The 13,804-nt window shown below is 36.9% G+C and overlaps 1 protein-coding gene across 2 annotated transcripts in view; it reads right to left on the bottom strand.

Annotated features, from left to right (window-relative positions):
• Window positions 1-13,804, bottom strand: part of GOPC (golgi associated PDZ and coiled-coil motif containing) — a 31,232-nt gene that overhangs the window by 3,227 nt on the left and 14,201 nt on the right. Inside the window, exons 2-8 of one of the 2 annotated variants that reach the window (XM_068399316.1) lie at window positions 11,426-11,590; window positions 8,909-8,932; window positions 4,916-5,091; window positions 4,467-4,632; window positions 3,122-3,217; window positions 2,177-2,341; window positions 202-382 (exon numbers count right to left, since the gene is read on the bottom strand). In XM_068399316.1, the coding sequence (XP_068255417.1) occupies window positions 202-382; window positions 2,177-2,341; window positions 3,122-3,217; window positions 4,467-4,632; window positions 4,916-5,091; window positions 8,909-8,932; window positions 11,426-11,590 (973 nt within the window). The remainder of the gene's footprint in view (window positions 1-201; window positions 383-2,176; window positions 2,342-3,121; window positions 3,218-4,466; window positions 4,633-4,915; window positions 5,092-8,908; window positions 8,933-11,425; window positions 11,591-13,804) is intronic. The other variant, XM_068399326.1, reaches the window with a different exon arrangement.

Genomic DNA, 13,804 nt, shown 5'->3' with positions numbered 1-13,804 from the left:
AATTCAGTTAATTCAGCTGTATCTAAGTAACCCAGGCTAATAAATGAGAGATCAACCAGAAGAGCTGACAGTCTACTAGTACATTAATTGAATTAACAGTAGATTAATTTTACAGTGAATATAAAAAGTGTTTTCCAGAAACTGGTTTGCATATTGAGACTTCAGAATTAAACTGCATGTAACACATTTTAGAAGGCTTACCTTGTGAGGGTTTGATATCCACATTTGCATCTTTCCTATTAGAACTTGAATTTGCACCTTCTTCCAATTCATCAAGATATAAACGGTAACGGTGTCCACTCTCATCCTCGTATTCTACATTTTCATCATCCGAATCAACTTCTGGAGCAACATACACTACTTCAAATTCAATCTCACCTCTCTAAAATGCAACGAAAATTACAAATTTACTTCCCACTGCACAGCTACATAATAGGATTACCGAGATGAGCTAGGTTACTAAAACAAATATATTTTACTGCTGTAAGCACATTTACAGTTTGTTGAATATTGTGGATATGTATCTGAATTAAGTTTTTACTGATTAAAGAAGTACAGCCCTCTAGCTAAGATTTACCAAAATCACCGGAATTTCTTAGTTATGTGCCAATGCATTTCAAACAGTGACTTCTAACGAGTAAGTTTTCTGAGAAATTAAGTGCACCTGTTAACTGTCTGAAAATGGGAAGCAAGGCAGGAAGAAGATTCTAGACCACAAAGCATAGGAGAACCATTGTTTGGCTGGAGCTGCCCAGTCATAAAAGAATAAAACGTACATCATTAAATAATTATTTCTATGGGGCAATGTAACAAGCTGATTTCTGTGGAAATAACAGCTCTTTGCAGGCTGAGGGTCTTCCACAGATTTCCACCAGCCTCACTGAAGAATCATTAGCCAATACATGGGTTTGACTGAACCAGTACTGACCTAGCATTTTTCTCCTTAAATTGCAAGACATAAGAGGATTAAGTGTACAGTGATTTCTTTTTATGACCAGGTGACCCACGTAGCGGATGAGGGAAAGGCTGTGGATGTAGTATACTTGGACTTCAGCAAAGCCTTTGATACTGTCTCCCACTGCATTCTCCTGGATAAGCTGGCAGTCCATGCCTTGGACAGGTGTACTCTTCGCTGGGTTAAGAACTGGCCGGGCCCACAGAGTGGTGGTGAACAGTACTGCACCCAGCTGGCATCCAGTCACTAGTGGTGTCCCCCAGGGCTCAGTACTGGGCCCAGTCCTGTTTAATATCTTTATTGATGATCTGGATGAGGGTATTGAGTGCACCCTCAGTAAATTTGCTGACAACACTAAGTTGGGTGGGAGTGTTGATCTGCCCGAGGGTAGGAGGGCTCTGCAGAGGGATCTGGACAGGTTGGATAGATGGGCCAAGACCAACGGCATGAGGTTATCTACCGGCACATAGTGTGCCCAGGTGGCCAAGAAGGCCAATGGCATCCTGGCCTCTATTAGGAATACTGTAGCCAGCCGGTCTAGGGAAGTGATTGTCCCTCTGTACTCAGCACTGGTGAGGCCGCACCTTGAATACTGTGTCCAGTTCTGGGCCCCGCACTTCAAGAAAGATGTTGAGGTGTTGGAACGAGTCCAGAGGAGGGCGACCAAGCTGGTGAAGGGTCTGGAGGGTCTGACCTACGAGGAACAGCTGAGGGAGCTGGGGTTGTTTAGCCTGGAGAACAGGAGGCTCAGAAGTGACCTTACTGCAGTCTACAACTACCTGAAGGGAGGTTGCAGCGGAGTGAGAGTCGGCCTCTTCTCCCAGGCAGCTAGCAATAGGATAAGAGGACATAGCCTCAAGCTTCACCAGGGGAGGTTCAGGTTGGACATTAGGAAGCATTTCTTGTCAGAAAGGGTCATTAGACATTGTAACGGGCTGCCCAGGGAGGTGGTGGAGTCACCATCTCTGGATGTGTTTAAGAAAAGACTGGACATGGCACTTAGTGCCATGGTCTAGTAGACATGGTGGTGTCAGGGCAATGGTTGGACTCGATGATCCCAGAGATCTCTTCCAACTTAGCTGATTCTCTGATACAGCTTCAGGAATCACCGTAGCTTAGCGTAACATTGTGCTTAACAAAAAACATTAAAATTCAAGGTAATTCAACAGGCAGAACATAGGAAGCACCTAAATGCGTGATAGGTAACAGGTCTCAACTGACCTGTTGGGAAAGAATAGTTACAGCTTCTTTATGTTTGGCATCTCTTAGATTAACTCCATTTACTGCCAGAATAGCATCACCAACGTGCAGTCCTCCGCATCGATCAGCAGGCTGTCCAGGATGGATTTCAGAGATCAGTATTGGAACACCATGCTCCTTCCCACCCTATAAAGAAAAAAGGTAGGTTTGAATTAAATGATATGTCCATTAGCATAAAATCAACATTCTGATAGTTGCTCTTAGAGTACTTATTTAAACTTTTATTATAGAAAATTAGAAAGCACGCTTCAGACAAAAAGAATGCTTAAGAACACATGAGATGCTTCCCTTAATTCTTCTCCCCACAAAAGAATGGACAAATTTCAAATATATACTCAAAGAGTCAAAGGAGACAATTCTGAATAACAACAGAAGTATAAAATCATATACAAGCTGATGACACAACATCAAAACCTCATTAAAAAGCATATCAGGCACCACATTGACTTGCAAGAAACAATATTCATATTTAGAATGAAAGTATAATAGTCAGAATTTTCAAAACTTGTTGTAAAAAGTTAATACAGCTTTTATTAGGTGTGAGATGCCAATACCGATGCTTTTAAAAAAAGTTACCATCACAACAGCTAAGTTTTCAAAGTTAGTTCTCAGATTGTTTCTGCTCTTCTACAGATTTACCACACCTGAAATTCACCACCGGCTAATCTGCTAAAGCATCTACACCCTAAACATAAGTTGAAATCATAAGTTTTACATAAGTAGCAGCTATCTATTTCCTAATCTATCAAAATGAGTTTTCAAGTTCTATGACCACAGCTATGGATTCGTGTATGCTTTTTTTTCGTATGTCCTAACAATACATTCACTGATCCACATATTTTACAGAAGTACAAATACAAATTTAAATTGCTTCTTCTGTGTCATGGAAATAATGCAAGTATTTACTGTGATTGAAATTCCTAGTCCTTCATGGTCTTCTTTAACGAGCAAAACTTTTCTGATTGGACCAACACCTTGACTCTTCTTTAAGGCATCAGGATCCTAGTTTGATAAAAAACAAACATAGCATAAATATAAACATGTGAACCAAAAAGCAATGCAATTCTGCATTTTCTTTGTTTTTTAATCATATACAGGCAGTATACCAGCAACAGAGTTTTAGACTAGTTCCAGGCAGGACAAACTTACAGTGCCCTTCTACAGACAGGGTACGAAATCAGAAAAGATTCCTCACTACGCACTCCTGATGAGAATAATTATTTCAATTATTTCAGTGCTGAGTGATGCACAACACAGAACTTAATTTCACAAGATGGAAATCAGCCACATATTAAAAATATAAAGGGACTACATGAAGGAATGCTGATCACTGCTGAAGAGCTATATGATGTAAACAGCAATTTAAAACTAATCAAATTATAGAAGAAGATGTAATACAGTCCCAAGGAAGAGGTTGTTTACTCAAGTTTATTTTTATTATAATAAAAACAAACCATACCAAAAGCCATTCAACTCAAAACCAAAAGACAGACTAAATAAATCGAAGTATTTATTTTGCTTTTGTTAAGCCGCTGTTGGCATTATGCATACCCTTAAAATCACATACACATATTTGTCCATCAATATTTTATATGCAATTAGCAACATAAGCAGTAAGATCCATCTGACCAACTAAGGTATTTAGAACAGATCAAAGTAAAGCACTTTCCTGAAAATGTTTGGGTTTATGCACTGAACACTGGGGTGATTAACAGGTCATGTGCCAAGTTGGGTGAGTTCTAGCAAGGCTACCCACAGTGAAATGCCTTTTAAAGGTTTTATTTTAAAAAGTACCTCTTGGAGGAAAAAAAAAAATCAATTATTTTACAGAGTGACAATTTGGCCTCTAAAAAAATTTTTTTAAATTAATGTCAGTTCAATCTAATCCTAAAAATGTTATTATTCTCATTTTTTTTGTAAATAAGTTAGCTCCACATTTCGAAAACTAGGTAACAAAATTATGCTGTTAAATCCATGTTTATACACACACATACTATAGGTTCAGTTTTCAAAGGACAGAGTGCTCCTGGGTAAGGCAAAGTAATCCAATAATCTTTCATGGTCATTTATGGGGACTTGCTGTTCAGCATGGAACTGTCCTTCAGCATGCAAAAGAATTATATATTTAGAAGTGACATTTGAAAGAACACAATATTGAAGTGAAAACTATCACAAAAATGAAGAAATATCTTGTATCTATTTTCCACAAATGCTGGAAATTATGGAGGAATGTCTCATCTTTTCAACTTACATGTCCCGGTGGTGCTTGCATTGGTCGTTTTAGATCATTCCGACCTCGACAAGCTCTAATAACTGTTTTGTGACGGTGAAGGTGTATTTCTGCTTCAAGCTGATTCCAGAGCTTGTCATGAGCAGGTCCCTTCATATCTCGGCCCAGTAACTGAATCTGCTGGACCCTACAAAATGACAAAGAGAGTAAAACAACATGCTGCATTACAAGTGAAAAATCAATGCATTGTACAACTCATACACTCCATTTGGCTTCGGCACAGTCACGCAGTGACTAGTGCAAGTGCTGTAACTGTGGGTGTTTTTTATTTCTTCCTTTTGTTCAAGTAACTGCAAATGTGAGACTTTTCCTACTTAGTCTTAACTTTAGACCTGCCCCTGGAGATGCAAAGGAAGAAAACAACAACAAAAAACATCTCATGCTAAGGGACACAGATTGACTTTACATACCTTCCAGCTAGTTCCTTATCTAAATACTTGGCTGCCAATCTTGCTCCATAAACCTCAGCCTGAAGCACAGCTATGTGTCGACGAAGAGCTTCGTTTTCCTTCCTCAGCAATTTCACCTCAGCTTCCAGCTGAGCTTCTTTCACTTTTTCTTTCTTGTTAGCTTCAAGTTCTCTCTCCTTAAAAAAACAAACAAACAAAAAAAAGTTGAACATTTTTATCAAAGTTAATAATGAAAGGGCACTTACTGTTTCTGCACGCACAATGTGAACTAACTTGCCTGTGTTCAGGGCATGCATGCAGGAAAAAAATGAAAGCAGGGACTCTGGCACTGCAGCTAGTGGTTTGCATACTCTTCACTGGGGAGAGGAGGCCTTACATTCAACTTTGTGCTCCTGACATGATTTTTATCCAGCTTACAACTCCTTAGCACAAAATGCATATACTGGTTCAAAGTCCAAGGACTGACATTACCAACAGTGCTTCTATCTGTCACACACAGGTGGCAAAATTTAAGTAGCCTGAATATCATCCTTACTTTTTCCTGTGTTCAAATGGAAGATGCATACAATGACAGAGAAGATTAGTGATTTTCATTTTTAAAATAAATATTTAAATTTGATAATATTCTTTAACTATTTTAATACAATTTTTAATAGGACCAGATGTCAAGGGAATGTTCTGTAAGTCTGTATATCCTTAAAATGACAATTATTTTCATGCAAACAACCAAGAAATGCCCAGCCAAGGGCATTTCCAAATCAGAATCTGAAGACAAATGCCTACCCTCACAAAACTTAAAAGATAAATCAGCACAAAATACCTTTGTTAAAAAAACAAAACAAACCAAAAAAACACCACACAAAAAACACTCTCAGAAATGTAGCTTCCCTCCCCACATGAAAAAGGAATTACGGAAATACAAATTACTTCCATAGCGGTCCATCCCAAATGTACAAAAAGTGCATAGTCATTATCTTTTCTAATACCCAGAGTACTGGAGTCAAAGGAATGAGTATGATCAACTCAGATTGCTATTCTACAAAATCTACTTTAAGAGCAGCACATATGATTACTTGTATATTTTATATCTTTTTTACATCCCTTTCACAAAGTGGGGGAAAAAAACCCCACTACACACTAGGAAAATAGTAGAGACATGGGATCTGTTACTGTTCCCTGTTAAAAATGTTTGTCAATCAAAATAGCAATAAAAACTAAGTTCACCATAACATGTTTTTGAAAATACTTAGAGTACCTTAGGAGTGTTCTTTGTACTTGTACCAATTACACTATTAAACAAATAAAACCAGGAGGTGCTACTAAAGAAGCAATGCAACAGAAACAAAATTTTACAGAACTGGCAAGACAAATCTGTTATCAAATTGTGAATATGCTTATTCACTATTCCAAGCCTGGATGTAAAACCATGAATATGGCTGATATTACCACATTTGAGATATTAAGCAAGGTTGGTCCTTCCAAAGAGAGATATTTTCACAAAAGGTATATGTAGGCATTTATAGCTATTTGCCAGAAAGACAACTCTGAATTTGATGGACTCTATCTCCCTCATCTGTTAAGCATTTATATCGGGTTAAATGAATGGAGTACATGACACATATATACATATTGGCCAAGAATTGCCGAGCATACTGCCCAGGAGGAGTGGCACAAAGATCGCTTGAAATCGCTGGCATTCCACTTCCTGTAATTCCCACATGGACCCAGTTTCAGATCAGGTTTGAATCCACACTAGAAAGTTAGAAACATTAGAAAGCCTGCCACACAAAGCCACTTCTGATCTCTGGCCTTTCAGTTGGGGGCTGTCTTGTGAAATGACTCTTCAACAAATCTCTTTCCGAACTGCAAGATCACTCCTAAGCCAAGAATTTTGACTGATCTACATTTGAAGAATAGGAGTTTCTGAAAATATACCAATTCTCTCTATTATGATGATGGTCTTGGGCTATTTTCATTCACATCTGCCAGTAGCCAAAGGGCAATTACAAGAATTCAAGAGTGCCAACACGCCGTGTTGCCTCTGCCACACACTTCAGCTGTAAGAAGGGTGACAGTTCAGACATAACACTCATTTCACAGTAGTTTAGAGTCCAGATACAGGTACAGTGTTGCTGTAACACTTAGTTAGCTATGTACGTATTGCCAATATTGCATCAAGGTGCTCTAAACAGTACAGGCCCACTCTTTGTGTACATACTCACTTTTAGAACGTCTTTTATTTGACAACTATAAAAAGACAAAGACTAGAATTTAAGGCAGACATATGGACGTACAGTACTCACACCAAACAATCCATTTTCTTCCTCAATTGACATTTCTATGATTTATTTACTGAATAAAAAGTCATAAACTAAAAATTCGTAATATTTTCACCAATAATTTGTTAGAATGCACCAGTCCTGTTTTCTAGTCAGAAAAAAAGCTTTAGAGATGTATGATTTCCTTGCTGTATCTGAAATACACCTTGGGAGAAGAATTCCAACCACCCCCAGAAAACTGAATTGCTGCAGTGATCCGAGGTATTTGCTTACCCTAGCAAATACCATATAGCACACTTTACTGTATTTCTAGTAGCCAGCTTAAAAAACTCTCATCAAGACTGAAATTTTCCATTTATTTTCTCTGAATTTGATTCATCGTTTAAATTAAACAGAAAGTAAAATGTTATATTTCTAAGTGGAATCACTTTTAGTCATGCGTTTTAAATGTTATACATAAAACATGAGCAACAATGTAATCCCATAGAATTGTTTTTTTCCTATTTTCTCCATTACTATGACTACTACTCTGTGACTGAGGTAGAAAACTACACCCAGAAGCCATCCTTAACGCTACTCTGGACTGTCTCCAATTGATCACCATGAAGAAAAATCAAAGGTCTGCAATACAGAATATGTAAGACATACTGAAAGAACATGTCTTTTTTTGACCAACTGTCATGAGATGTGTTAAGTCTTCAAAAATCTTTAAGAAAATTGAGTAAGTTACAGAATCATTTCATGCCTTCTAGAGTTCATAGTATTGCATAGGTTCTGCAAGACAGAAAAAACTGTATTTTCTGTTGGTAATACAAAAAAAAAAAAAACACCAAACCAAAAATGCAACTTTGATCTTCAGATCAAAGCTTACAGTTACCAGCTATCCTGTGGCTTTTCAAAGAGCAAATACTGAGTAATGATAATGAAGTATATAACATAATGAAAGTGGAAAAGCTGTTTAAAAACTTTTCAAGTCTTTCACTGTGAAAGGCCGAAAGACAGAAGTTGACTTTGCATCACTTTTTCTTCTTATCTGTGTATTATTGAGTTTATATGCTTTGGGCTGTTCAAAAGCCAGTAAATCATATCAAATCAAGCCCATAAAAAGAACAGGCTGCGCAGGGAGGTTGTGGAGTCTCCTTCTCTGGAGATATTCAAAACCTGCCTGGACAGGACCCTGTGCAATGTGCTCTAGGGGAACCTGCTTTGGCAGGGGGTTGGACTAGATGATCTCCAGAGGTCCCTTCCAATCCTTAACCATTCTGTGATTCTGTAACTATTCTGTGATTCTGTAACTGAGAAAAGGGAAAACAAGGAAAAGTTGACAGGATTTTTTTTTAAATACAATATATAAAATACTTCATATTACATTGATAGATGTGTACAGTGTTTACGCTTTAGAAATTGTGTAACACCTTAAAAATTTTTGAGATACTACCAGAACAATCTTTCAGAATGTCACATTGTCAGATATCACCCCAAATTAGCTGTAACAATAATAAATAAAACACACACAGACGTAGGAAAGAAGGCACCAAAACTAGAAAAGGAAAACTAAAATGCAAAGAAAATTCTTCATACAGCATCTTGCCAACGGACAGGAAGAAGGAAAAAGCCAGATCTGTTTTGCCAGTTTCTGAGGCCAACATATAGAAGTTGTTGCACAAAACAAAAACACTGCTTAAACATTAAAAAAAGCAATCAGCATACTCACCATTTCATCCACAGAAAGGACAGACTTAAGACAGAAGAAAAGAGTTCCGTAATTAGAGAAACAGGCAATAGGAACCTCAAGAAAACGCAACAACATAAACGATTTATTCCAAAAGAAATTTACCAGCAGATTGTGTATTTCATTACAAGGCATAAAGAACAAGCAGTTTCTATAATTGTACTTAGCAGCAATTTTGGTATTTTGCAGTGAAAGCTATTAAAAATCTTATTAAGAATTTTAACCTTATTGTAGTAGTGAAAACAATACTTCCTCCTAAGATCCCAAGAGTCTATAAAGAATAGCAAGACAATGTGAAATGCATGAAAGTATCATAGAAAATATATCCTGTCATATAACCTCTGTTATACAGATAATAGATTTTTTTCCTTTCAGAAAGAATAAAAAAATATGTATTACAAGATGGACATAAAGGACAGGCAGAAGTAGCAAAAAAAGAGATATCAGCTGCAAAACTCAAGAAAAAAATTCTACTAGGCAAGTTCATACTCTTACAAAGAGCAAGCTATTGTGCCTCGACTCATCAGATACACCACTCCTAAAAAGGGATTCAGCTTACACTACGTGATGTTAATTGCTTAGTAATGTGGAACATTTAAAAAAGTCTTAGTTCACAACTATGTACAATTTTACAGTTTGCAGAGTATGCATTTATGCTAAGAGTCTACATGCAAAAGAAGAGTGGTTGTCGTGAACAAAGAAAGCAGGAAGCTAACTAGTACAGAACTTTATTTCCCCATTGCGTATTCTGTTGACACAGTCCCTCTTTGTCCTCAGAGGCTTTCTGACTGCCAGAAGGCCAGCATGACAGTTTTTATTTACCTACAACTCTGACTTCCCATTTTATTGTCATTTAAGCAGCTTCAGTTTGCCCAGACCTTTATAGCTTTCTGTATCTAGAACAGTTTAAAAGTGAGTTTCTCTCCATTAGAAATATGAAATCCCTAAAGGCAAAGTAAAACAAATGCAAAAGATTAGCCCTCATGTTTATAAAAAAGGAGGAACTAAGTAGAATTAAGGAGAGAATATCAATCTAGGCTGTTAATAAATTCAATTTCAACACAGATAAAATCTGAAATGATGCAAGTAAAATGTATTTATTGTCACCTGTGGGAAAAAGACTGCTGTCAATAGCGTGGAGATTTAATATATCTTTAGTAATTGTTTATAACAAGGTAAGGAGAAACAAAAAGGTTAAAAGTATTACACTCTATACCACTCAGAAGTTAAACCCCACTAATAAAATTCAGGAACCAAAAATCACTCACAGTGATGTGTTGGCTTAAAAAATTTGCTACGTGTAAACCTGCAGCCTAACACTTACAAAATGCTGGTGATATTTAACTAATGCTTATTTACAGCTCCATAAAAATTATTAACAGCTCTGAAGAAACTTCATCATGCTCAAGCTATAATTCAGTAGAGAATAAATTATGTACAGACAATCGAGGAAATGTTACTCTTATACTGAATATGCAGTATGTAGACCTAGGAACATAGCTCTAATTCAATTACAGCTTTTGGATCTGAAACAGGAAGAATATTACTCCTGTTATTCAGTGATTAGCCTAAATAGCCTTTAAGCCTTATAGCCTATTACTGTGTTTTATTATACATTAATTAACAGGACAAAATGTCAGAGCAGACTAATCTAATGTTCCACATATGTTGGGACTAGGTACTCACAACCAACCTGTGAACCAATTTTAAAAACAGCCAGAGCGCTAGACTTTGATTTATGCCAACAGTTAGAAACCACGATCTGTACAACATTACTTTACTTTTCCAATTTACAAAATCTCAGTATTAGAGCGTGAATCTGTACTGTGGCTAGTAATAAGGCAGACTACACTCTGGTTATCAGTCAATGCCAACTAATTGCACAGATTAATTATTGTTAACTTTTGGTGCGCTTTGTAAAGGTCTAAGTTTCTAAAAAACATATCGTACAAAACTATCAGTGGTTCGAGTTCTTTTATGACAGTCTGCTGCATGTAGCAATGGATAGCACCGTAGATGCATCTGAAGCATTCTTAAAGAATGACAACAGAGAGCAGACTGTGATGCCACCTACCCTCTCTCTGTATGGCAAAACAATTCCATTCTTACTCCTATGAGAGTATAACTACAATGAAAACAACAGACTTAACTCACTTCAGGCTTTTTTAAGATATGTGAAGATTTGGTTGTATTTGTATATTGGAAGCTATTACCTTTTGCAACTTCTGCCTCCAGAAAAGCTTTATAAACCACCAAAATATTTTCTTATTCTACTTTAAGAAACTACTAAAAAAAGGTTTATATAAAAACAACTTCTTAAATTCTTATTAATTATTCTGATGTTATTTAGGTTTTTTTAATGGTTGCTAACAACCACAAAAAAGTTAACTTTATGTAACATTTTTAATTTGAAAATTTGTAACCAGCTTATTCACACCTTCCAAGGAAAACTTCAGCCAGGAGAGCGATATAATCCTCCATTCAAGCCACCATACTCACCAGTTTTGCCTTAATAGCCCCAGAATCAACACTCTGACCAGTTCTGGCATGTAGCTGAAGTTGAACAGCATGGAGTTGCAAAAGCTGATCATGCACTTCCTTTTCCAATACCGCTTTCTCTGCCTGCGTTTCTGTCAGTTCAGACTTCAGATCAACTAACTGTGCCTGTGAAGATATAATCCATCATAGTAATTAGAGCAATGATTAAATGCGGTCATCAGAACTGTGATACATAGGTACATCATTGCTGGTACATATATGCTATACACGGTGTAGTACAGATAAGAGCACATGCTGCCACAGGTTCCTCTGTAGCCCCTCTTAAGCACTAGATCATTTGCAGGTTTTTCTCCTCCGAACTGTCACCAAATTCACTCATGCACAGACCCAGCATCAAACAACCATTCTGCTTAAAGTAACAGTAGCTGGGCTTTTCCTCATACAGACAATGGCAGCTGATGCTGATGTCCACTCCAAAATAGGGCAATGGCATTAAACCTACATAAGACTTACAAGCATAGCAATGTAAACACAATTTAAAACTTTAAAATTATTAAATCTTCTTGAAAAAAAACCTGATCAAAGTAACATGACAATTATTAATGCAATGCTGAAATCAAATAACCCAATTTACAACTGGCCTGTTATCAACAGCTTAACTGAAATAGTAAATGAGGTGGGCAAACTAGAGACCACGAATTAACATGCTCCTAAAATGCATTTGTAGAAAACCAGGAATAGTTACTAACTCTTAAAAAGTGGTTTTGAAACATTTTAAATACAGTTTACATCTAGTGTGTATATCTGGAATAAAAGAACAAGTTCTAACATGTTTACCAGGTTACTTGTTATACTTAAGTTCAAGTAGCATTTTATAAGATAAATATTTTATATATATATATATATATAAAAACATTTATATAAGCTTTAAAGCTACTATTTGCTAAAAAAGAAAAAAAACACAGAAGACGATCTCAAGGGAAGGGAATTTTGATGATGCTTAATATTTTTAGGTAAATTCCCAGATTATATTTTTGCTTCCAAATAACATTATACTACTGTTCAAATTTGCACTGAATATCAAATTGCAAGCCAACAATCACCGCATTTGACTACATAAACCACTGAAGGAAGGATTTGATTATCAGCGGGGAGCACTTAACTGGGTCTAACTTTAGGTACATAATTTAGATGGACAGCCTCCTTAGGCTTCCAGCATAATTATCAGACATAAGTAGGCTCTTCCAGAGGTGATTCAGAGCACCTAAATTAGGCTGATGACATGGGTCAAGCCAATCTCCAGCTTGCTGCTGCCAAGAATGATCTCCCTTCCTGACCCTTAGCTATGCCCCCTCGCCCCACATCTCCAGGGCGGGAGGGTGGGAGACACCCTGCCCAGGAGCTCTGCTCATTTCAGACCAGACTCCCCCGAACAGAGCAGAGTCACCTCTCCCCGTCTGCTTAGACCAGGTTAGCGTTTACTTTTTGTCAAAGAATGGCGCTGCACGCGTTTCCACCTTCCAACTGCCAGGATGACACAAAACTTGAACGATTTGTAAACCCCCACAGAACTCTAAAGCAGAAATTGCCCTCTACATTAAGATGATATTTAAATAGCATAAAGCCACATAATTTTAGAGAAATACGTTACTTACAAAACTGCATTGTTCTCCCCAATGACCAGCCACTGCTAAAGTCTCTCTGCTATGGATTACCTACTCTCAAACAAAAGCAGACACACACCTGAACTAAAGTAGCAAAAAAAAAAAAAAAAATCACCAGCACAAGAGGTGATTATATAGTACAGAGCAGCTAACTAAGACCTTAATAATGAAGGCATAGTTTGACCCAGTCACAATTTCACATAATGTATAACAATATTACTTCTACTTTATTATTATTTGTTATTATTATTATATAATGTACAATGATATTCCTTCTACGTTTAAAAAAGACCACTAATGTCTTCCTCCTTTCAAACAGGTACTAACAGCTAACATACTAACTTTTATTACTTTTTATATATACATACACACACACACAAGCACTCATCCATTCTATTTCAAAATGCCTGGAGAAACAAAAAGTGGCAGAACAGATAAATTACACCTGCCTCACCTAGCAGAGAATGGCATATACAGAACAGAATAGAGTTCTAGCAAAAAAAAAAAAATTTCCCTGTACAAATTACAAAGCAGCGAGAATGATGGCTACCAGTTTTGCAACATGCGTGATGCTCCAAAGGGATCATAAAGAGACTGTCAAACTCATAATAAAAAAAAAAAAATAGTACTCTGCATATGACCTAGGATTTAAATTCATATCCTGCTGTTTAAATAAAAACAGTAAAATGAGAAATGGTACGAGCACACATCATGG

Source organism: Nyctibius grandis, chromosome 1, assembly GCF_013368605.1.
Source record: "Nyctibius grandis isolate bNycGra1 chromosome 1, bNycGra1.pri, whole genome shotgun sequence".
NCBI lineage: Eukaryota > Metazoa > Chordata > Aves > Nyctibiiformes > Nyctibiidae > Nyctibius > Nyctibius grandis.
This window is presented reverse-complemented; position numbering and strand designations above follow the sequence as displayed.